We start from the raw sequence: 24,256 nt of genomic DNA on the forward strand, positions 1-24,256 counted from the left end.
CTGTGTATGAGACTTCTCATGGAGTTCAAAGCCAACCCACTGCAGTGTAGGCAACAACTGTTCAAAACAGRGAAAGAAGATGATGTAGGAGATTAATGGACAAAAACTGAATACAGCTAATGAGGAGGAAGACTGGAAAGAGACAGTGAGTGGGCGAGAGCAGATTTCACTAAGAGGGCAATTACAAAGAATGAGCAGGATAAAAGAAGAAAAGAGAACTACAAGATCTAACATAAACAGGAGGAAAAAAGCAGAGTACCATCCYCTGAAGGCATCAAAAAGCTTCAATATCGTAATAATAATCTAAAAGCAAGACTTTCTGGCCTGWAATAAAAAAGAGAGCCAGTATTGACCAAAAGCTTACAGATGGCAAAAAGAAAGTGTGAAGAGATAGCAACAAGTCCCTATTTTCCAACTTGGAGGGAAACTATGTGCATAAAGCCTAAAAACAAGCATTGTGTCATCAAATCCATAAACCCAGGAACTAAGGATGACAGAATATGATAAGGATCAAAAATAYAAAAAGACTTGAAATGGAATTAGACACATTTATGGTGGGTATGGGATTTGCAGCCCATTCCATGAGCAACTACAGCACATAAACTTGAACCACTCTCCAGCACAGGACTGTCTCCTACACCGCTGATAGAAGGTAACACAATTATGAGCTGCTAAAAGTTTCCAGTATCTTTTTGTATCCCTTTTTGTAGCTCCCTGGCCATTACTRGAAGACAAACATAAAGCAAAATGGATGTGACTAAAGGTTATCGCCATTGTCCTATTTGCTTAGCTCCTTCGCTTTCAAGGTGTTTGGAGAGATCTGTATTGTATGAGCCCTACCGCACAAGTGCTACTACTGCAAGCACTATCAGAGATGGAAYAAGGAGCAAAAGAGATCAGACTAAAGGTTATTCTTAATGCTGTGTTTGCTTAGCTACTTAGATTTAAAGGTATTTGAAGAAGAGCTCCATGTAATGAGAAGTGCTAACATACAACTAGCATTGCTACAAGCATTACTGGTAGTAATGTCTACAATTAAGGCTGCCCAACAGTTACGATGGTAAAACTCTATTTTTTTTTTTTCTTAATTAAAAGTCTGGGTTGATATTTTCCATACCAGATGGCAGACTTTCTCTGGAAATTTTTAGGAAAGAAAAACAGTTTAGTTGTTTCCTTAAATGATATTGGAAGAAAACACTTTCATTTACAAAGTTAACTCTTTCACAACTATTAAAGGGGGAATCTTACATTTTTATGCTGAAAATTTTCAGGGGAGTTAAGAATGTACTATTTGCTCCCCCTCATAAAAACATGCATCTATTTGATGAAATAAGAAGTTGCTGAAAATTAATATTCTTGCATTAAAAGGTTAGATAACAAAGTGAGATGTAGAAATCCTGTCCCCTGGTTTGCTCTGCCCTTAAAGCAAGCATGCCCTAATCCATGCCTATGAGGAATTAAGCACGCAACCCATTTACTTTTCCTAACTGCCCTAACTGCCTTTTCCTAACTACGTATGAGTGGTGGAGCTGCCCACCTCTTGAGCTGTTTCTCAATCTTTTCAAGCATTTTAGAGGAAATGTAACAATCTGGGTTAAAAGACAGAAAACAAACAAACAAAATACAATTTAGGGGTAAAGCACACTGAGCTCTGTACTGCACTCTCCTCCAGAACCTGGAAAAACAACAAGGAATTTTTTACATTCTCTGAATTATCAACATCTAGCTSAGATAAACTAATAGACTCAATCCTCTCTAACGTCTGCTCCGCACTGAGGCTGSTAACCTATTACGGTTACCCATTACACCATTAGTACCAGTTACTCCATTAACAAAAGTGCTAACATTTCAACTCTACTTCTTAACCCGAGTCAGAGCTTCTTCATAACACTTACTGCAATTTTCCCTCGTGAGGTAGGGAGAAAGAAAGAAAGAAAAAAAAACTACACACATCTACAACATCACTTCCAGTGGACTTTAGTAAAAAGAATAAAAATACACCTGCAAAATCACCATACAAGAGCATAACTATCTAGTTTTGTTCTTACAACTTGAATAAACAAATAAATGCCAAATGTCAGGGACTTAGGCTATTAAGGATTCCTCTTCCCAAACATTAACTATCTTTACACTTCTAATAGATTCGGAAGTAAAAGAGCACCATATGAAACATTTAATCTATCTGAGAAATCAAAAGGAGTAAACAGATGCCTACTGAATGTGAAACACTTTGCAAAGCTTTTTAATATTAAAATGCCTACTATTCCCACCCTTTATTTCAAATTACTAGATTATAAAATTGAAATAAGTAATAAAAATAGGAGAAGAGACACAAAGTGMTGAAACCTTAAAATCAATACTCATTATTCCAAATTTAAGTTACAGTTAAAAAAGATCTCAAATGTAGAATTAACTGGTCACAATTTAACAGTCTTGTCTTTAAAAACAAGGAAACGTAAGTAACTTGACTGCAGTTATACCCGACACAAACAGGTTCCGCTATCTTACAACTACCACAGGGAATTGTATACGCAGCATCTCTTCTCCAGAAAACTCTAATGAAGCTTTTAATTGTTCATGGTTCTTACTCCTCTAAARAATAAGAAGATTCTGACAAAAGTCAAGCATACTAATAAAACCCAACTTTTAAAATTTTCTACCTTAAGAATTCCATCAATATCAATAGTATTAAAATTAACAYATCTCAAACCCAACTGGTTATATTAGTGCTAGAGTGATTAAGCCTCAACAGCACTAACTTAAAATTCTCTAAATGTATTAGACACAGAACCTTTGATTTTACTAGCAGTGAATGAATTTGTGCTATGGAACACCTTCGCTCTCAGCAACTCACCTAGGTAAACRCTGAGAACACCCAACCCTAAGTTCTACAGGCAGCAGAACATCCCCATCATCAGCTGCAAAATTTTAAAACTAGAAAGGAGTTTTCATATATGCTAGGCAACCAAATAAGGCAAAAAACCCACCACATGTTCTACTACATACCAAAGGACTCAATTTCAAACAAGGCAATAGGGGAACTGGATGTTTTATCAGAATTTATTTGCTTTATGAGAATCAGAATAGTGTTCAGCAGTAAAGATTAAATTTGAACTAGAGATGAAGAAAGAGATAATGTGGAGTTAAATGGTTGCATTCAAGGTAGTATCCTTCTTCCTTCCCCCCCGCCCCCCCCAAGTGGTATACTGGAACTGAGCACTGCAAACGTATGGCTTTACCATACCTCTAGATTTGAGAACAAAAGAATTACCTAGCAAGAATACCGAGCCATGGATTAGAAAATAAAAGCAAATCACTTAAGACTGAAAACTGTAATATTCAAGACACTTTTATTTGGCATTTTCGCTTTTCAGCATTATTCCTTTSTGACATTTTTAAAGTCAGATTTTGAAATAAATGGAAAAAACAGCCTCGTATGTACATGACATCCAATTAAGTCTGCAGGGAGAAGGAGTAAGTCAGCTCATTGGAAGAAAACAATACACAGAAAATATGYGAAACTGAAAGGTTTTATATGCCTACGCTATATGCCAGAAAAACCTGCTGTATACACAAACCTTTAAATACAGCCCAAAACAAAATATGGCTTTCTAGCAAGCACAGAAAAACAACTGCAGACCACAACCCATTTAAAAGACTACTTGGAAGAAAACAGAATTTCCTTTTTAGTCCCCTTCCAAAAATTCATTTAGCACCAGATATTCTTGGCAGGGCAAAAAGCATACCAGGAGTTCTGAGGTTTTTTTGGTCAAGGAGGATAGGATTAGGGATCTTCTAGGCAAAGTTGACATCCACAAATCCATGGGCCCAGATGGGATGCACCCATGGGTAATGAGGGAGCTGGCAGATGTTGTTGCCAGGCCACTGTCCATCATCTTTGAAAGGTCCTGGAGAACTGGAGAGGTGCCTGAGGACTGGAAGAAAGCTAGTGTCAYTCCAGTCCTCAAGAAGGTCAAGAAGGACGACCCAGGCAACTACAGGCTGGTCAGCCTCACCTCCATCCCTGGAAAAGTGATGGAACAGCTCATCCTGGATGTCATCTGCAAGCATGTGGAGGAAAAGAAGGTGGTCAGGAGTAGTCAGCATGGATTCGCCAAGGGGAAATCCTGCTTAACCAATCTGAYAGCCTTCTATGATGGAATGACTGGCTGGGTAGATGTGGGGAGAGCAGTGGACRTTGTGTACCTTGACTTCAGCARRSCTTTCGACTCTGTCTTGCATAACATCGCAAGTAAGCTCAGGAAGCATGGGCTAAATGAGTGGATGGTGAGGTGGACTGGAAACTGGCTGAAAGGCAGAGCTCAGAGGGTCATCATCAGTGGCACAGAGTCCAGTTGGAGGCCTGTGGCTAGTGGTGTCCCCCAGGGCTCAGTACTGGGTCCCATCCTGTTCAACTTCTTCATCAATGACCTGGATGAGGGGACAGAGTGCCTCCTCAGCAAGTTTGCCGATGATCCCAAGCTGGGAGGAGTGGCTGATCCACCTGAGGGCTGTGCTGCCATKCAGAGAGACCTGGACAGGCTGGAGAGCTGGGCGGAGAGGAACCTCCTAAGGTTCAACAAGGGCAAGTGCAGGGTCCAGCACCTAGGGAAAAATAACCCTAGGCACTAGTACAAGCTGGGGGCTGACCTTCTGGAGAGCAGCTCTGCAGAGAAGGACCTGGGAATGCTGGGGGATGAGAAGTTGACTACGAGCCAGCAATGTGCCTTCGTAGCCAGGAAGGCCAATGGTATCCCGGGCTGCGTTAAGAACAGTGTTGCCACTGACTCCTGGGGTGCATTGGGAAGAGTGTTGCCAGCAGGTGGAGGGAGGTGATCCTGCCCCTCTCCTCAGCCCTGGTGAGGCCTCATCTCGAGTCCTGTGTCCAGTTCTGGGCTCCCCACTACAAGAGAGACATGGAGCTGCTGGAGAGAGTCCAGCGTAGGGCTACAAAGATTATCAGAGGGCTGGATCATCTACCCTATGAGGAACGGCTGCGAGAGCTGGGCCTGTTCAGCCTGGGGAAGAGAAGMCTGAGGGGRGATCTTATCAATGTGTATCAGTAYCTGAAAGGAGGGTGCCAAAGAGATGGGTCTAAACTCTTTTCAGTTCTCCCATGTTACAGGACGAGAGGCAACAGGCAAAAACTGAAGCATAGGAAGTGCCACCTGAATATGAGGAGGAATTTCTTCACTGTGAGAGTGACAGAGCCCAGAGAGGTTGTGGAGTCTCCTCCTTCTCTGTAGATATTCAAGGCCCGCCTRGATGCAAYCCTGCCTAACRTGCTCTAGGTGACCTTGCTTGAGCAGGGGGGTTGGACTAGATGATCTCCAGAGGTCCCTTACAACCTTACCAATTCCGTGATTCTGTAAAGAGCCTGAAGCACAGAACATACAAGGAGATGCTGGGAGAGCTAGTTTTGTTCAAGCTACAGAGAAGGCTAACAGAAGATCTTACTGCTTTCTTTAACTAATAAATGGGARGGTATAGAAAGAGTCAGACTCCTCTTGGAGATGTCCAGCAAAAGGATGACAGACAGCTGTCACAAGCTGCAAAAACAGACCTTCCAATTACATAGCAGGAAAAAAAATGATAGTCAAGAAATGGAACAGAGTCAGAGTCACAGAATCAGTAAGGTTGGAAGGGACCTCTGGAGATCATCCAGTCCAACCTCCCAAAGGTTTCCTGATGCTGGTTCCACTGAGGCGTGAACCCAAGACCCTCAGCATGCAAAGCATACATGATAACCACTACACTATTCTTCTACCCCAAAGACAGGTTGCCTAGAAATATCCATCCTCCGGAATGAACTCTTCAGTTGGACACAAATCTGAGCAATCTGAACTAGCTTCAAAGTTGGTCCTGCCTTGGGTATAAAGTTGGACTAGATACCTTCTAGAGGTCCCTGCCAACATAAAATACTCTACTTCCAAGTCGTTTATATTCATCTGTGACTGTAACGAGTTTCACAGAAGCATGGAATATTCAGCATGTATCTTCAAGATGCGTGGCTAGTTCCTAACACCGTTTTCCAAGTCTGACAATGTTTCCAAACTTAGCTAAAAAACACACAGGGTGATTCTGCAAAGTTGCATACTTTGTGGACTATTTACTAGGTAGAGACAGATTCAAAACTTTTCATGCAGAAAGCACTGGACTTGTTATTCATGGTATGCTCTAGAGATTTAATTATTTCTTTAAGTGGATTAACCATACATCACCCTTAAAAATAATTTGGGCTTGCATTGCAGACATACCAAGGAAAAATCAGATTCAAATATCCAGGGGGGACCAGMGTCTTCCAGTTCCACCTCAAGGACAGTTTAAGGTAGAATAAAAGACATTTGGGGAAACCTGAATATACATTAGCCCAGCCTCAAGTAAAACTGTTCTTCCTAAGGATATTTGTTCATGACTGCATGTTTCAYTAAACACTTCTAAGATTTGTCTGCTTTATAAAAGAGACTAAAAAACAAAAAATAAGCAGCCCCCAAACAAGAAGCCCACTAGAAAAATATATATATATATATAAAAAATCCAAATGTAAAGAATAAAAGAAGTCTTAAAAGCTAATTATTCTCATTTGTATTTTGAGTAAGTAGATAACTTTGTCTATTTAAAATACGTTTCAGATATGAGTCCTGTTCTAGTTATCTTTTCTAAAATTTTACTGCTAATTTTCTGACAGTCACTTCCTCCCTTAAAGGAAATGAACTATAAATAGTAATCCAATCTGAAAAAGGCCTAATGAAAAAAATAAAGATTTAAAACAGAAGCTATTGTAAAAAACTGTTTACTGCAGGATCTATAAAATATAAACTYCCATCCAGCAAATTAAAGGGTTGATCAGCACTGTAATCAAATTTACCATATTKAAGAACTAATTCAGAAATAATCTTTCTTGGAAATCTTAAAAATCTCAAATCAGAACCAATGGAAACATAGACAAGAGAGGAGAACTGCAAAGTCAATTGAGGCTCACCTAAAAACTTATTTAAGGTCAAGCTGTAAAAGCCAACAATCACACAGAAAACAGAAGCACCATTACCTTGGCCTACTTTGTCTCTAACCATTGGTCCGCACTGTGCTTCTAGAGCCAGATGAAAGGCTTACAAACTCGGTTAACTTAAAATTCCTGGGCTAACTCACAAAAACTGTGTGCTTCAGTCACAACAAATAGATTATATTCTCTCTTCCTTATGAAAAAACAATAGTTACTTAGATTATTTCAGGAACTGCACACCTGAAGCATTCAAATCTGATTAAGCAGACTATGTGGGAAATACAATTTAGACTTTTTGTGAGAATGTAACTTTGAATTTCTTCTCTTACTTGGAACAGCAATCTGTACACAATAATTAGAGTATGTTGTAGTATTTACAGTAGTTGCAAAGACAATTGTCTCAAAAGGAGAGGAAGTCATTCTATTTCTTCTTACAGAACTAAAGCAATGCACRGATGTTGCTACTTGCAAATAAGTACTAAAAACCTCAAAGATTACAAAGAAAATAATTAGCCTTTAGAATTGCATTTTAATTTAATAGTATAAATATAGGCATCTGAACCTTCAGAGTTCAGTTTAGCCTGTAGAACTTCGGTTTAGTTTAGAYGCACCGAAATCAAGAATAAATTCACTCTACCCACCGAAATTCAATGGCTTAGATGACACATCATAAACTTAGGCATGTGCTTTGAGCTTATGCACAAAGAACCAGAGACACGACAAAACCCTGTTATCCCTAAAGGAAGTTGATTTATAYCCCCAAAGAGCACTGCGTACTGACAAGATCAGTGTCTTCTAGGAAAGCTGACTCACATCAAACAAGACATATAGCCTCAATAACCAAAGCACATATCAAAGTAGTAASTTCACTCATGTTTAGAGCTACGGCGCAGTTGGCTGAAACTGAAAAAGCAGTTAATAGATCTGTCCAACTTTGTACATGTTTATGTGCAGAACAAGTGTCTTCTTTGGAGTGGAGGCAGAGGTAACAGTACTGTAAGGATAGAGCATCTGTCCTGATAAGGAAGACCCACTAACTTTGTTAGTCAGTGTAGAGAAACAAAGTATTTTAAACTTCTTCAGTAGCCTAGCAGAAGAGCAAGATCCTGCGAATCTTCCTCTAAAAAAGTCTGAGCTAAAGCCACCTCATCTGCCTGTCACTCTATACAAAACATGCAACTATGTTGATAAAAACAACTGAACAAATGGAAGTTTTGCACAACACCTCGATCTGAGTCAATGGCTTCCTGCTGAAAGGGCCTCCCCTTCACCCCCAACACATGTTCTCCCATCCTTTGCTCTGGAGTCCAGTGAGGTTTGCACTTCTTTTCAGATGGAGCTGATTCTGCTTATACCGAGAGTGGAAAACTATTTATAATTTTTGCTGGGCATGTTTTCTGCCACGTTACTGAGTTGAAATGGCCTGCTGACCACGAGCACCAGAGCTGTCCGAAAGAAGGGGGCAGAAAAAGCAGAGATATAGCTGCTTTTGTCCACATTGAGATGAAGTTACAGCATGTATCTAACCAGTACTTCCTTTCAAAGTCAACCTGAGCCATTATATTCAGCTTTGTTAAAAAGTTGCAGCTTATTTCTGCAGTGGGCGTAATACTTATTTAATTATTGTAAGGCTATTTTCCTATTACTGATGCTCCATGCATAACATGTATCATTCCAAAATGAGAACAGTCTAAAAATTTTTAGTTTTCCAAAGTTCATTGTTTTTTTCCTGGTTTTGAAAGCAAACAGAAAATACACTTGTTATAATAGCTAAAACAAAAAGGATAAAAAGACCAGAAATTAAGTTTTAGCTTAAATTCCTGGTTCATTTGACTGAGCTCCAAATTTTAAAATGTTTGGAAAAATGAATAGTCCTGTAACATGCATTAAACTTACAGAAAATACATTAGCACTAACTTCTCTACCATTAACTTTCTGCTATACAACCAAAGCATGACTATTTTCAGAAGTTCAGACTCGTTCCAGCCTGAAGCAGTTCTAAACACCCTAACAACAAATATCCTAAATATATTTACAACCATATTAAAGTTTATCTCAYCATAGATCCTTGTTCTCTTCACAGAAGTAGCCTGTCAAAAATCAGGTAAAAACCAGATTCTGTCAGGAAAGCCTCCTAGGTATTAATAAAGGAGAAAGGATAATGAATGATGCCAACCACTCAGAAAAGCTGGGGAGTCCAACTATTCTGCACAGGACTGCAGCTCAGAAAAAGAGTAGTGCCTCACCACAAATTCAAATAATAATAATAAAAAAAAAGTAAAAAAGAGTATAAGCATCTTACACTGGCTCTACAACTCCCTCACAAAGCTTTCAGCTGCAGACTTTCTGGCAGCAGGTAAAGAAAATAAAGAATGGTTGGTACAAGCTAATCTGCAGGCAAGGATAAATACACATTTTAGAATAGTATGACTTCATATTTACTTGTGCTTGCCACTAAAAGCAGTAGCTCATACTCATTCTGTCGTGGCTGCCAGCGTCAGTACAAGCTACGTGGTTTCACAACCTTGTAACACTGCTCATTCCCAAAGGGGAAATTTCAGGATGTTTCCCTACTCCCCCTTTTCCACAGCAGTTAAGTGTTGCCTGGTTTCCTCTCCCTGCCAGCTTCTAGGGTAGGATATGCAAGAAAAGYCTGAATCAGAAAAATCACGAAAGTACGTTAAAATTGTAGCACATAAAACCCAGAATACCCCAGAACTGGCTCGGCAGCCTGTAAGCAACGCGGCCCAAGCGCCGTGCCAGGCCCAGCGCCCGCGCGGGAGCGGAGCGGGGCCCGCGCAGCCTTCGGAGGAACCCCAGGCGCCGGCTGCACAGAGGCGGCCGCGCAGCACAGCCCTCCGCCGACGCTGCCGGCCGTCCTGGGACTCGGCTGCTGCTCCGGGCGCGCCAGGGAGCAGAACGAGCCCKGAGGAGCCGCAGTTACCTTCTCCGACACACGTACTTCCAGGGGCACCTCCTCATTTTCCCGTGCGTTGCTGATGTTCAACRGCTCAGCTCCTATGTTAGTGATTATCTTTAAGTTTGCCAAGAACTTCTAATTCAATTGAAATGTAAAGAATGACTAATAGWAAAGTTAGGCTTAAATTTATTTTTTAAAGTATCCAGTTGAACAGAAAATTTAAAGATATTTGTTAAAATGCTCTCTTTAACATATCTTCAGAATTTTTTTTGTACCTCATGTTCTAAAATGTATTCAAACAGCATATTCAAAGGTACAAAAAAAAAAAGCCAGTATGTGCTCTTTCTTTCTGCTGTTAACCCTCTCCCTGCGAAATACATTTCAGTAAAGTTCAGAAAAGTAATGAATGCTGCAGTGTGACTAAGTTTTACTAACACTTTAGTACGCAATTTTTGGATACAGCATGCTTTAAGAAACAGACAAAAAGCCCTTTAGAACAGAAGAGTATGAGGAATACAGATACAGCTTTTTATTTTTACATGACATTTTGTAAATTTATATTACTCAAAAATACTTATATTACAAGTAAACATTGCAGGGGAACTTCCACTAACAGAACTAACTAGAGGTCTAACTCAGGCATTCAAGCTCTTTCAATTGCCAAAATACTTACATACCATGGTAAAGACTGATATGCTACAGCATCATCATTATTCTTACCAAATAGCAAGGCTCATATTAGGAATATTTTCTACTTCAAAACTAATTCTTCAGTACTCAGACCTCTTCTGGGGTAAAAAAAAAAAAAAAAAAAAAGTTAATTCCTACAGCTGGAGAAAAACCCATCAACACCAAGCCAACGTACAATAAAAGTCAATGTATAATAGCACTTCTGAGACAGCTAATACTTATGTGGTGAGTTGCAAACTACTTGTTCACTTTATTCTCTTTTTCTTTGATTTAAAAAAAAAAAAGATTAACACTTTTTAACACAACATGTAGTTTGGCAAGGAGTTCAAGGTAAAAGAGKAAGAGTAGCGATGCACTACACAGAGGCTGTGGTTGTTCTGGTTTAGGAGCTTGCTACTGTCAAAAGAGCAGCCTTTTCTTGCCCCCTCTCCCTTCCCGCTGCTAGCCAAGCGATCCTCATGCCAGCTCTGATCTGTGCCACTCTTCCGTGAGCTAACTCACCTCCTGCATCCAGCCGAAAAATACGCACTGTTTTTTGCTGGGTTAATGAACTCTGTTAGTTCACAGTGGAGGCTGATGAGTAGCAATAACCAGCACGTGTGGTAAGAGCAAAGACAACAGCATGTGGGCAGGGGAGACGCACAGACAGGAAAAAAACAAGATTCCCCCCTCCACAAGTGAAACCACAGCTGGCATGCTTAGCCATAACCCCCCCCCCCCCCAAAAAAAAAGCACTTAGCCACCTAATTAACTCCACCACAAAAATTTCACAGAATAAAGAGCAGCAGAGAGACAAAAAAAAGGTATCTTAAGATACTGAATAAATAGGTATAAGGTATCTGGTTGGCATCCTTTGGATTCAGTTAAGTAACTTCCCCTCTCCTCTCTCACAAAATTAAAACTATAATTTGACAGCTAAGTCAAACTAAGTTTTAAAACTGCAACATTATTAAGTTTGTTTCTATGAGAAACACTGCAGCATCATATGAAATGCTAAGCTGATACGCAAGCAGCAATATCTCACTCCCGATGGAAAGCTCTGTGTTGCTTTATTAAGGCATGCAGCAGTCTTCACACACTATTTTCATATAAATACACAAGGTGCTTACACATTTTTTTAAATTGAAAATATTGCTGCATTTCTTTTGCAATTTTGTTCTTCTCTGACTGTTCTTTAATGATCTCAGTATTTGTATCACTTCAGGAACTAGAAGATTCATAAAAACAGGACAACATTTTAAAGCACCTATTCTGACAAGCAAACAACAAATAGGACTAAYGCATTAGCCCAAACTTCAGAAAGTCATAATTTCATTGGGTTACTTGTATTTTCAGTATAAGCTTCTTCAGTAATTTCCAAGGCCTATGAAATTATTTGCTTTACATACAGGAAAACTCATTTTTTTGCTGCTTTGAAAAGCTTCTCATCACAAAAGGCTTTTTTAAAGTCATAGGTTTGCATAATAGCAATTGAAAACATGTTYAGTATTTTTCTAAAACAAATTGAATCTGATTATTTGGCAGGATCCTCTCCCTCATTTAATTTAGAACACTTGGCCATGTATAGCTGCATTCCTAGAAACACAGATCTGATAACACTACAATCCTGTTTRGAATTATATGTTTACGGAGTAATTTTCCTGTGACTTATCCTTTCTTCTCCTTTCCCCTCTACCCATAATATGCATCACCAAAAGACATTTTCATTAACAGAGGAACATACGCACCAGGACAGATCAACAGATTGTCTAGACTGCTATCCAAGCTCTTCAAGATATGGCAGTTATTTGCTTTCAGAGTTGAAAATAAAGTAAGCATATACTAATTATCGTCAGAACGTTTTCCCTGCCATTAGCAATTTGCAGCTTCAGATTCACAGACCATATTTTTGTATTTAATAGTCCCCAATAGATTTCTCTTTTATAGATTTATCCAGTCACTTCTGAACCCACACAGACTTCAAATCCACAACACAGCACCGCAAGGAGTTTCAGAGCTTAGTTACACATTGTATGTAGAAGTATACGGAGAACTATCTTTCTTGTATTCAGATCTGTCACCCTGCAGTTTTGTTTAGTGCACCCTTATTTATGGATAGGAAGGGACATTAAGCASCTGTCTCCTGTATTCTCCACAACACACAAACTTTTACAGACTCTCCCTGAACCTGTCTCTTATAGATGCAGAAGACTTCTTATCTACTGCAACCACAGGAGTTTTCAAACAGACACTTCTCTACATGCATATTCTTTTTGCTCTTCAGCTCTGCTACATCCTTCCTGGGATAAAGGGATTAGAACTAGTAAATCCTACAAYTCTCTCTAATTTCTAACAATTACTCTTAAATAACAGTAAACTCAGAGACAACTGTTGCGTGAGTAAAGGATCATTTTCACCACATGCATCACTTCACACCAATGAGTCTACACATTATTTGCCCTCAGTATCATGAAGTCCTTCTCCCAAGTCTTCACAATCAGTCCTTGCCTTTACTATCTCAAACAGTTGGCCATCATCAGCAAAACAGCTTCTTGACTATTTAAGAGAAATGACTTCCAAACAACATATGATTTCTGAGCAGCACAGCTTCCTGAGAGATAATACTAAAGATATGAATTAATGGAGGGAGATCATTAATTAGTTTCTCTAACCAGAGAAAGACCTCTTTTGACAATAGTTARGTCTTTTATCAAAGACCTTATTAAATGTCTTTTGGAAATCCAGACAATATTACATCAACTAAATCGCCTTAAGTCTTTCAAGGAAGTTTAATACAGAGGCTAAACAGATTTATGAGGTATAACTTCCTTTTGTAGGAGCTGTTGTCTCTTCACCTCAATACGCTCCATGTGTCTACTAACTCTGTTCCTCACTCAGCTAAAGTTAGTAGTTACAACTCTTTCAATAATTCCTTTCAAAAAAAATGAAGTTAAAATTGCCCCTTTCCAGTCTACTACTCAGACAATTTTAAGCACTAGGTTCTATTTTCTAGTAACTTGCTTATTTCATTCTTGAACCCCTTCATATATATGAACTTGTCTCATCTTTACAATTTACTGTTCTTCAGTTTGCTAAACATCCCCTTCTCCAAGCACTACAATTTGAGGCAGATCCTCTGATGCATTCCTTATAAAGACAGTTTCCAAGTTTAAGTTATTTCATGGCGCATAGGCAAAACCAAAGCAATTGTTCTTGTTTCCCCAAGTTGATTTAGGGAAGGTGGGGGAACCAGGGAGCTTTCTTGSTGCAAATTTACGCTTAGCCTACCACAGCTTACATTTTCTATATTCATAATTCCTAAAAGATTTAACTTTTCAAAGAATACATTCTTACTCCCATGAGTCCTGCCTTGTTCTACTATTTAATTGCTTTTTTTTTCTTCAATTGATGGCTTTATAGGGTGTCTCAGTGAGTGATATATATTCACTGACAGCCAAGCAAGGCTTCAGAATGGTTCTGAGGTAGCTCACCTATATTTTACCTTTCTGGCTATCTTTCAGTTTTTAGTTGTCATCCCTCCCCATAACTTAAAAAAAAGAAAAGAAAGTGGTACATCAGTGGATTTCTTACCCGTCAAATCCAGTATCTCCCCCCAGGAGCAAAGCATAAGTCACATTTGCCATGGAGTGTCCTCTATAGTTATAGCTTAAATCAGCTCCTTTGTACTACTTTGGGCCAAGAGTTGATGCTCCCACTATGGGCTACCTGACTGGCTATTGCATTAAAGGAGCTACTCACCATCCASAAATTTTGTCTTGGTGTGTCTCTTACAGAACATCTACCTAAGCCAAAYAGGGGTAAAGAGTCATTCATTATTCAATTTCCTGCTTTTGCAGCCTCAAAGATCTCACACAGCACAGGTAAGCCAGTCAGGCAGATGAATATGTAGACCTAACGCTAATTTTTCCACCTACATATACACTGAATTCTACCCATATAGCTTTCAGGAACACAGAGTGCTGCAAGAAGAATTGGGGAGTGTGGTTTTTGTTTGTTTGTTTTTTAAATGAGCCTTTTGATAGCTGACTCTCATCTGGCAGATTCATATATGCTGCCAGTCAGGCTTTTATAAAACTAAATTAATATAAGATTGAAAGGTACAGTTCACACATTTACTTCTGAGAAGTTGTTTTGCTGAATCCTGCATGAACAGCACTAACACTCACTAAATGAGAGAAAATTTGAACCTTAAACAGTTTAAGAAAAAATATTAGGTAGAGATTCAAGTTATACTCAGGGACAAATTTACAGTCTTGCTGGCGTAAAGTCTGCACAGGCARAATTAGCTATAGTTGCAACTTTTCCACAGCCTACATTGTAGTTCCATGAGTAGAATAATTTACAAAACCTGATCTTTCCAAGGCTCTTCACTTCACCATAGGWTTATCCAGTGTTGAAATACAAGCTCTGATTGAAAGCAAGCTTGAAGCTAGGGCTCTTTCTTATAAGATAAGCTTATGTCTTTCCCAGAAAACCCCTCTTGGCCAGAAACACAAGGTGGAATCAATGGTTTTATTGTAATTCAGATTCTTCTGTATTCCAAGTGCTCAGATGCACATATTATTCAATCAAACTGTAATGAATTAAGCCTACTTTTTTGTGCAACTCAAGTGTCCTTTATTTAAATGTCAACATCTTGAACGCAAGGTGTTACAAGTACACAGAATGGAGCATTCTCGGAAAAACARGCAGATTGTTTCAGTGACCTTTAGCTGTGTTCGTCTGTGTTCTCAGAACATGTGCTTCTTCTCCCCCCCCCCAAGTCTAATTTTAATTTTGGATATTTAAACTGTCATCTGTAGTAGAGAAAAATCTCTATGTTCTCTTAAACTTGTTGTCCTTTAAATAATGTATTGACAGCTTTAATCCTGGTTTATAGTTTCTTTCCTCGGAATTCTGCAGCTAATTGCACAACATACCTCGCCAAATTACCGCTTAGGACTCAAGGCAGTTACAAGATAGCCCTTAWGCATTTGAAGCTTAGGATGTCTAAGTCAATCTCTCACCAGCCCATGCAAAACACATACACAACAGGGCAGAGTACATCAACAGAATTCTCCATAAAACAAAATATTAAATTGCCTATCCAGTACCTTTCCTGTATAAGCTATTACAGAGTTCAAATGTGCTTCTATACAACATTCAATATATTTATTGAAATAAGCATTTTTTAAATATTAACATCTGTGTATAACAGACTTACTGACTGCTTCATAAGTGGCCTTGTAGCTAACAAGAATAATTGGAGCTATGAATAAAGTTAATTTGTAATCTCAAACATGCCATTATGGGGGTCTCAGAAGCCAATTGTGGAGCCTCTGAGGAGAGGAGATAGTCGGAATACAAAACCCTCCTGAACGGTTATCAGCCTGCAAGTAGCTGTAACACACAGCACTACTTGCCAAGCTCTTAGAGAAAAGACTGGGTGTGACAGAGGGGGAATAAATGAGGAAGAATATGAGTTAGAGAATTGGTGGGACAAAGCCTGAAACCAAAGTCTTAACCTCCATCCATTTGCACAAGATGGACTTCTCCACTCCATACTCAAAGCTGCTTTACAGTGGAAGGAGACTAGAAAGACAGGAAACCTTATATTAGCAGCAAATAATATAGGTTGGTGCTCCCGACTCATTTTCATTACATCCTTTGAATGAACTTAACTGAATTTTGTCTGCATTGGAATCTCAAAGAGCACTTTCAAGACCCGGGTTTGAACTGCAGAGGAGAGTGAACCAATTACTGTCAATAAATATAAAGTCAATGCACACAGTTTTAAATATTTTTATAGTGTCACAAAAAACTGCTCACTTTGTAAATACTTGAAATTAGCACAAAAAGAGCCTATTAAATATTGAACAAAAATCTTTACAGGATTATTCCATTTCAAAATGTGGATAAGTCAAAACAAAAACAAGCACCAATTCGTGGTACTTGTTTCATTCTTGGTATTTTATACTCATTCACATACAGTAGTCATTTCCATTTTGTTTCATTTTCAGTTACTCATAAATCAGTTAAATAAGGTGTGCGCAAAAACTAGAGACAGCATTACGCTTTACATTGGAAACAGTTCTCCTATGCTTATAGGAGTCCAGATGGAAAAGACTATTTGGAAAGCTTCAGTTGTCTGCAGGTAACATCACTTGTTCCAAAAAAAAAAAAAAAAAAAAAAAAAAATTCCAGTCACTCTTTTTCCACTTTCCAAATGGAAGCCACTGCAACTCTATAGAGTTACTTATGTCCTTCCACCCAGCTTCAGTCAGCATACTATATATGAGCTGCTCTGCATCAAACAACTATCGTACTTTCATAGCTAAATACGCTTCCGAGGCAGCCACGGAGCAAAGCCACAGATGTCCATCTATCAGTGGTATTATACAGACCCCTGTGGGAAAGTTAAGACAAGCGTTACACTGAGATAAAAGGTTTGTCCACAGAAAGATAAGACATAGGCTACACAGAAAAGGAGAATAAAATGTTTGCCTCTTCCAAAAAAAAAAAAAAAAAAAAAAAAAAAAAAAAAAAAAAAGAAAAACACTATCACACAAAGCAAATGGTAGGGAAAGAAGAGCCACAGTACTCATTTTGTTAACACAGAACAAAAGAGATGTTGTGAAAGGTATGAAGTGTCCTTTTCTGGGGCTGGAGCCCAGGTGTCACTTTTTGGAGCAGAAGCTCAGCACTGCAGCCTTTCCACTAAACAAACTATCAGTTGCCCATAGTAAGAACCAATGTTCGTGGTCCTGTTTTCCTGTTGTCACAAAACTAGTTTTGTGCTTCAAATCCAAAGAGGAGAATATGAATGCAGACTCTGTATCTTCTGGAACYAGAGCTGCACCTCAAAGTATTAACTATGGTACAGGTGGGAAGAAAGTCCAGCTCAGTATCTATGATCTACATCAACTGCTCTTTCAGTTTACTGAACTGCAGCAGCCCAGTCCATATTCCATATACTTGCAACTCCACAATTATCAGGTATGCATTAAAGAACCAAGTTCCCAAGAAAGCTCATAGGAAGAAAAAAGTCTAGAAGATGATGCTACCTGGACATTCATAACTGATGTCCTATTTCTCTGTTCCTGAACCTCATGCTACTTGCCTATGGAAAATAATTTCAGTAAGATGGGGACATCTAGGTCATTAACTTGATATTCAGAAAGATCTACTTCCAGCACTATTTCAGTCACACCCATGATTGGCATAGGCCAGCAAATCTTTGTTCAAGAGCCAGATATTTCTAACCATGCTGATACTCATGGTGRCACAACAATAACCTCTTAACACCAGAATATACATGTCTGTGCTGCGACTTAGATGTCTAATACAGCACATATCACCATTGCATATCGTGCTCCATATTGCACGTTGGAGTAGAATCTTGCTATTCACAAATCCAAGCCACTGTGCCCCAGAAATGTTTCCACTCTACTGAAACTTTGCTGTAATTAAAGTGATCTATTAAACAAATCACACACACACACACACGCGAGGTTTTTCATGGCTTTTGATACTGCAGTCTGCAAATTATAGCTCTTCAGATTCCACTCGCAATAAAGTGGACCTTAGAGGCTAGGAGACCTTAAAAACACAAGAATCAAAAAACACAAGTTCTACAGTGAACATACTACTTCATTATCATTTGACCAAAAGTAGCATCTTCAGATCACATGCATCTTCTCTATAACGAGCGCCTTAACAAGCTGTCCTTTATCCTTATATGAGAAACCAAGTACAGAAGTACATGCCCCCCCCTTTATTTAGAGATTATTCTAATTTATAAATCCAAAATAAAAGCCAACAGAGATATCTGCTATTTTGCTAACTTTATTCTCATACCCTCTCCTCTGCACTTGTCAATGACTTCAGATGGCAAGAAAATGTTAGCTCAAAGCCATGCCATGCTTACAGCTATCAAAGCAAATCCACACATCTATGACAAAGAAAAAAAACATTACACCAAATAAAGTCTGCATAATTATTCACTCTCAAAAGACTGGTCACTGCATGATCTTAAAGTCTATAAAACTTGGAGCCAACCGATTGGGTGAGAAAGGAAGGAAGCAGAACGTGAAATAATTGTATAAGAGTGTTCAACTATAAAAATGAAAGAGCATAAGACTTCATGTAATACAGTGTGCATGCCTCATGTAGATATAGTTCAACTGGGAATTTTCTAGCTGTGGTAATAGACCAAGAAGAAACTCCAGGCACATATCTTAACAAGATAATATGCACATATTACATATGCACTAAGTGAAGTCTGTGGCATTTTGAAATTCCATGCTATTGTTCACAGGAGTTAAGACAAACACTTGCCTTTGCAACACTCAAGACATGCATATAATCTACATTATACTAACTGCCTCAGTTCGAGGGAGTTACAGACACCATATAGGAATATTCAGCTGAAGCAGAGAAAATTCTCATATGCACTAAACTGATAAAAGATGAGACATTGTAGTTTACACTGCAACGTAACAGTATTAACATCATGATAAAATTCCTGCAAAGTATCACTACAGAATTCATCAAGAAGCTCTACGTCTAGACCTGCTATTTCACTTCTGCCAAGTTTCTCACTGGACTGATCACCTCTATCTGTGGCACTCCCATACACATGAACTTATCTCTGCACAAAATCCGTTTGCTACAGACATTGGCTAAATAAGTCAACTATCTGCAATCTGAAGCAATTCAATCAACATATATGTACAAATACAGACAAACTGCAACATATCTAAACTAATCTGGTATCAACCTTTTGAAGGTCTAAGTGTTTCTGAAGATAAAAATCCTAAGGTAAGCAAAAGTGGGCTCTTCTGCATGCACTATAGATCTTGGTCTGATTTCTTAACAAAGCAGCCTACTTTCTGGAGCGTAAGAGCATTCAACTTGTTACAGTAGTTTGTCAAAAGTGACTGTTCCTGACGCAGTTGCAGACATCTAGGCACTAAGCTTTTAACCACTATCTTTTCCCTTGACAAAAGCTTGCACAAATTATCTACATGCTTCATTAAAAAAATTCTTCAGTGCTCACCCATAAAACTTTTCTCTCCGTGTTCAAACACTGTGAAACAAAATCAGCACCAGCATCTTTTACATTCCCCAAATCATTCATTTTACATAATGTAAACATGTTCTATCTTCTCTTCTTTACAAGGAAAATATTCTCAATCTCTTCAGTTTCTCTTTATAGGACAGTTTTGAGACACRCTCATCATCATCCTTCCAATATCCTTTTAAGGTAAATAGAAACTACTACATACCATATTAGACATGAAGCAAACCACTTGTTTACTGGATTTCCACTACTTTTTCACCATTCTGTGAAAGGGATATMGATTTGACTATTGAAAGGGTGCGAGGAAAAGTTCACTATCTAAATATATTATAGTTTCAATTATAAAGTGCCAGTACACCCACAAGAAAGCACCTGCCCCTCCAGCTACAYTAATGCTTCCAACACAGAATAGCTGAATTTAAAAAGTCTCCAACTGAACTTCTTTGAGACTCATGTCACTTGTTGTACTTTCTGAGAATGACTAGGAAAGCATTAGGTTGTTTGATGTGGTGAGACTGTTGGTGGAGAACCACAGAAGTCCCTTTCCCCAGGAACATGGAAAGCTTCCAATAAAACACAACATCACTGCAATTCGAGATTTTCAATTACATCATATTTTGCTGTTGTAATTAAAAAGTCAGATATTGCCTAAAAGTAGCATTCAACAGTTTTATTTTCATCCAAACCACAACCTCTAAACAAAAAAAGCGTACTTGGAAACACTCCAAAATGCCACTAAAACAGGCATCCCTGCTAGACAGAATAGGCTTCTTTCACATATTTCAGACTCTAGTTATACCAAAAACAGAAGAGAAAGAGTTAAAAAAATTGCAAGATCAAGCTTATTAAAACTAGTAAGTGCTGGGGTATTAGCATTCTATAACACACTTAGCCAGCCCAGAAACCACAGCATGACAGATCAGCGTTCAGCGTGTTCTACCTTCAGAGAAGGCCACACTTACAAGCCCCCTAGTGTCCTACCACTTCAGTGCAGCAAAGCAAATACCTGCAAGCCAATTCCTAACGAACTCTGAAGAGGGGTCTGAGGCGGTCAGTTTGGTAAGCCCTGCAGTCTCTATGTTACTGCAACACACTGAAGAATGCTGGCATATTTTCTAGTTTCAGCAGAATTTAAATAGGTAGTTTTAACACCTGTTGCTCAAGCAACACTTCTATGAGCATTATAAYGGCATGCAAAACAGCTTTTACACAGGAAATAACTGAATCTTTCTAGATAAAAGAAAGTAACCTCTCCTACTACCATTAGAGACAAAATTGACAGTTTCTTTATTTGAAGTCTTGTTGGCACCTGGGGGTGCCACCATTCAATTCCCAATGTCTGGAATTAGAAATGAATTCACTTCTCACATAYTCTTCTGCTCTAATAATACATACTGTCAACTCACATCTGGCTTGCTATAACTACTACTAGTTTGTTAGAATTACTGCAGGAATAACGGTGACAAAGAGACAGCATCATTCAATGGAAAATTRTGAAGATTCTTTTCAACCATAAAGATTATAAACTTAAAATAAAAACTTGAGAGCTGAATATAGTTTTTCGACAGTGTGCCACATGGAGCTTAGTTGTAACAACTGACATTGTTCAGCAGGTTCTGGTTTTGGCAGTGAATATGTAAGAAGCTGCATCTGCTGACTCCRTAAGTGACACACTCAACACACTAAGTCCAGACTCAAAGCCTCACTTCGTGGCAAAGGGCTCCACATGACTGGATTGGCTTTTTGCACTGGAGACTCAAAATCCATATTACGCCCTTGTCAGGTCACTAAAGGGCATATCATCTCTTTCTCGCTTTAGAGGGATTCTCACTACACCAAGATTACTCTAAGACTGTCTCCCAAAGTATCTCATTGTAGTTTCAGCTAGATACATTTTCTTCAATTGTCCTCCTATGGTTAGGACACGCAGCTGCTATCTAATTTGAACTGTCACATTTCACCTCAGAGGCAACTGTAAAAGCAATCAGAAAAAAAGTAAGGTGAGGTCTATTGTCATGCTAAAGACAGTAACTCCAACTAAACTGGATTTTCATCACCAAGGGCTTCTGAAAATATATTTGTACACACAGACTTACTAATATCAGTATTTGTTCTATTCATTAGACATCCATAGGCAGAAAGTTTTGTCATTAAAAAACASCTCCAGGATTTTTATTAAAATGTTCACAGTCCTGTAACACACATTCTTCAAAATCCTCTGAAAAGTGTGATGAGTATTAATAGGCTTAAAGGGAGTTTTGTTATTTAAAAAAATAAAAAGCATATAATGAAGTTTAAAGCATATGTATATATTTAAGGGAAAAAAGTATGAAGGTTAAAGAGAACAAAATGGTAACTTCATACTTGAGAAAGTATGAGCTGCGTAAATACTACACTTGCTCAAGGAAAAGGCTACTTACCACCAATATTTACCATTTGGAGATACTGAAATAGTGTTTGGCATATACAAATATGCAAAAGTTAAACTGTCTTTCATACGCTCATCACTATAAAATGCATAAAGTCCATTCATCTATCATCATAGTTTCAGAAAACGAGTAACTGAACGTTTGCTTTCAGAGCTTGATTCCTTATGATAAGGGACTCTAAAGAGAACCTTTAACTTCAATCCAAATTCCATCCATATAGTTTAAAAACATATGTGTACAAGTACACTAGAAGCTACAAAACCATACACAGACACTGGTATTTTAAGTATTTGAGTGACACTCTGAGGGCCATTACACAGCATATTTAATAGAGAAAGTTTTCAGAATCTGAAAAGCAAATAAGAGACACCAGGAAAAGGGAAGGGGAAGGAGCCTCTAAGTGAGCAATATGGAAAAAAATGGGACAATATACTGTACTCATCAGTTTTTCTGGCAAAGTCCAATCTAATATCATACCTCAGTTTTCCTCCTCTCCTCCCCCAAAAAGACAGAATTCAAAATCATACACTCAAGAACTGAGAAAAAATTCTACTTTAAAGACCACATTTGATCTTTAAATATTTTTAAAAACATAGTTTTATTTTGCCAAWATTACTCAAAATAACATTGCTACCAATAACTCTAGACACTGTAACTCTAGACTACTAAAAATGTTTGACTAATGCTTCATCAGTAACAAATTCTGAATTTGCTATATACTGCTGCAGCCCAGTACGCTAAACAGCTGCAAAGAAGAGGCTGACAAACACTGGAAATTTACCTAATAGATGAAGTATTGAAAGCTWTTTTTGTATTACAGGTCTCCTTATCTTTGTTGAAGCTAGGGCTGGGTTATATTAGCAAAGTACCTGCATGTAAGGAGACTTAAGACAACAGCTTCTCAAACTCAAAATTCTTAATCTCAAAGAAAAGATCATTTAGACAACATAAAAATTATTCTTGTGAACCACACAGGTTTGAAGGCTCCAACTTGAAATTTGAAAAAAAAGTTAGCTGACTCATACCAGTGAGCAAGACTCATGGAAAACAGCTGTGCCATTGTTAATACAAGCATGTTTAAGACACATTAGACAAAATAAGGTATAACTAGTCCCATTGCAAAAGCATTCTGGAGGTAATTCAAACATCTTTAGAACTACAACTTACATAAAAAGAATCAGACCATATTTCAATCATAAGTGACTAGAACCTTTAAAAAAGTGATTTATCAAATGTAAAAAGAGTACCTAGAATTTTAAAATACACATTATATCAATGGGAACACACAGAAACTGTAGCAAAAACAACAGATAACTTTAAATTTAGGACCTATTACAAGAACAACCTCTGCCTTCCCCATGTCTTCTGCTCTCTACTTCCCATTGTTCTGCTGTTGAAAAAGTGGTGCCATGTCATGGACCAGCAAATCTCCTTAGCTACATTTGCTCTTTCAAGTATTTACACCAAGTAATTAATTTRCTCAAGTCTATAAAAGAACTGGTCACAAAAATAGATTTTTCAGAGTATTTTAAAGCCCTGAAAGGATGAGGAGACTTCAGTTCCAGGAGCAGCCAGCAAGAATAGTCAAAATGGTGACTAGAAGCAATAAATCAGACAAAAAGAAAAAAACACTACAGGAAAAAAAAAAAGAACTGTTCTACAGAGCAGATGGTCACGCTGAACATTTCAAGCGGCTACTCGGTTATTCAAAGTGAAAACTCGTTAAGTTAAGCGTTCTCCTTAACTACATTTTTTTTCCTTCTTCCAAAAGCTACCAGGATGAAAAAAAGCGGGGGGGGGGGGCGGCTCTAGTATTACACCGAAGGGACAGGAACGGGCACATTAGAACTCGCTCCGGGTGACACAGGAGCCGGCAGCACGGGAGAGACGAGCAGAGGGTTTTAACAGCCCGGGAGGCGAGGCGAGGGCAGACGCAGGCGGAGCGGGGGCGGGGAGCGCCCCCGGGGCCGGGCCCGAGGGCCGCGCCGCGGCGGGGCCGCCGGGGGGCCGAAGGGCGAGCGCGGCTCCTCACTCACCCGTCCTTCCGCTTGGCTTTGTAGACGTGCCCGTAGGTGCCCCTGCCCACCTTGCAGCCCTCGTACTCGAAGAGGTCCTCCACGCGCTCGCGCTCCCCGGTCAGCTTCACCTTGAAG

At 38.8% G+C, this 24,256-nt stretch overlaps 1 protein-coding gene across 1 annotated transcript in view; it reads right to left on the reverse strand.

Annotated features, from left to right (window-relative positions):
- CDK8 (cyclin dependent kinase 8) overlaps positions 1 to 24,256 on the reverse strand; it is an 86,680-nt gene that overhangs the window by 55,219 nt on the left and 7,205 nt on the right. The window contains exon 3 of the mRNA XM_085321792.1: positions 24,140 to 24,256. Within this exon, the coding sequence (XP_085177918.1) occupies positions 24,140 to 24,256 (117 nt within the window). The remainder of the gene's footprint in view (positions 1 to 24,139) is intronic.

This window comes from Rhea americana, unplaced genomic scaffold, assembly GCF_003343005.1.
Source record: "Rhea americana isolate MKP2758 unplaced genomic scaffold, rheAme1 scaffold_71, whole genome shotgun sequence".
Taxonomy (NCBI): Eukaryota; Metazoa; Chordata; class Aves; order Rheiformes; family Rheidae; genus Rhea; species Rhea americana.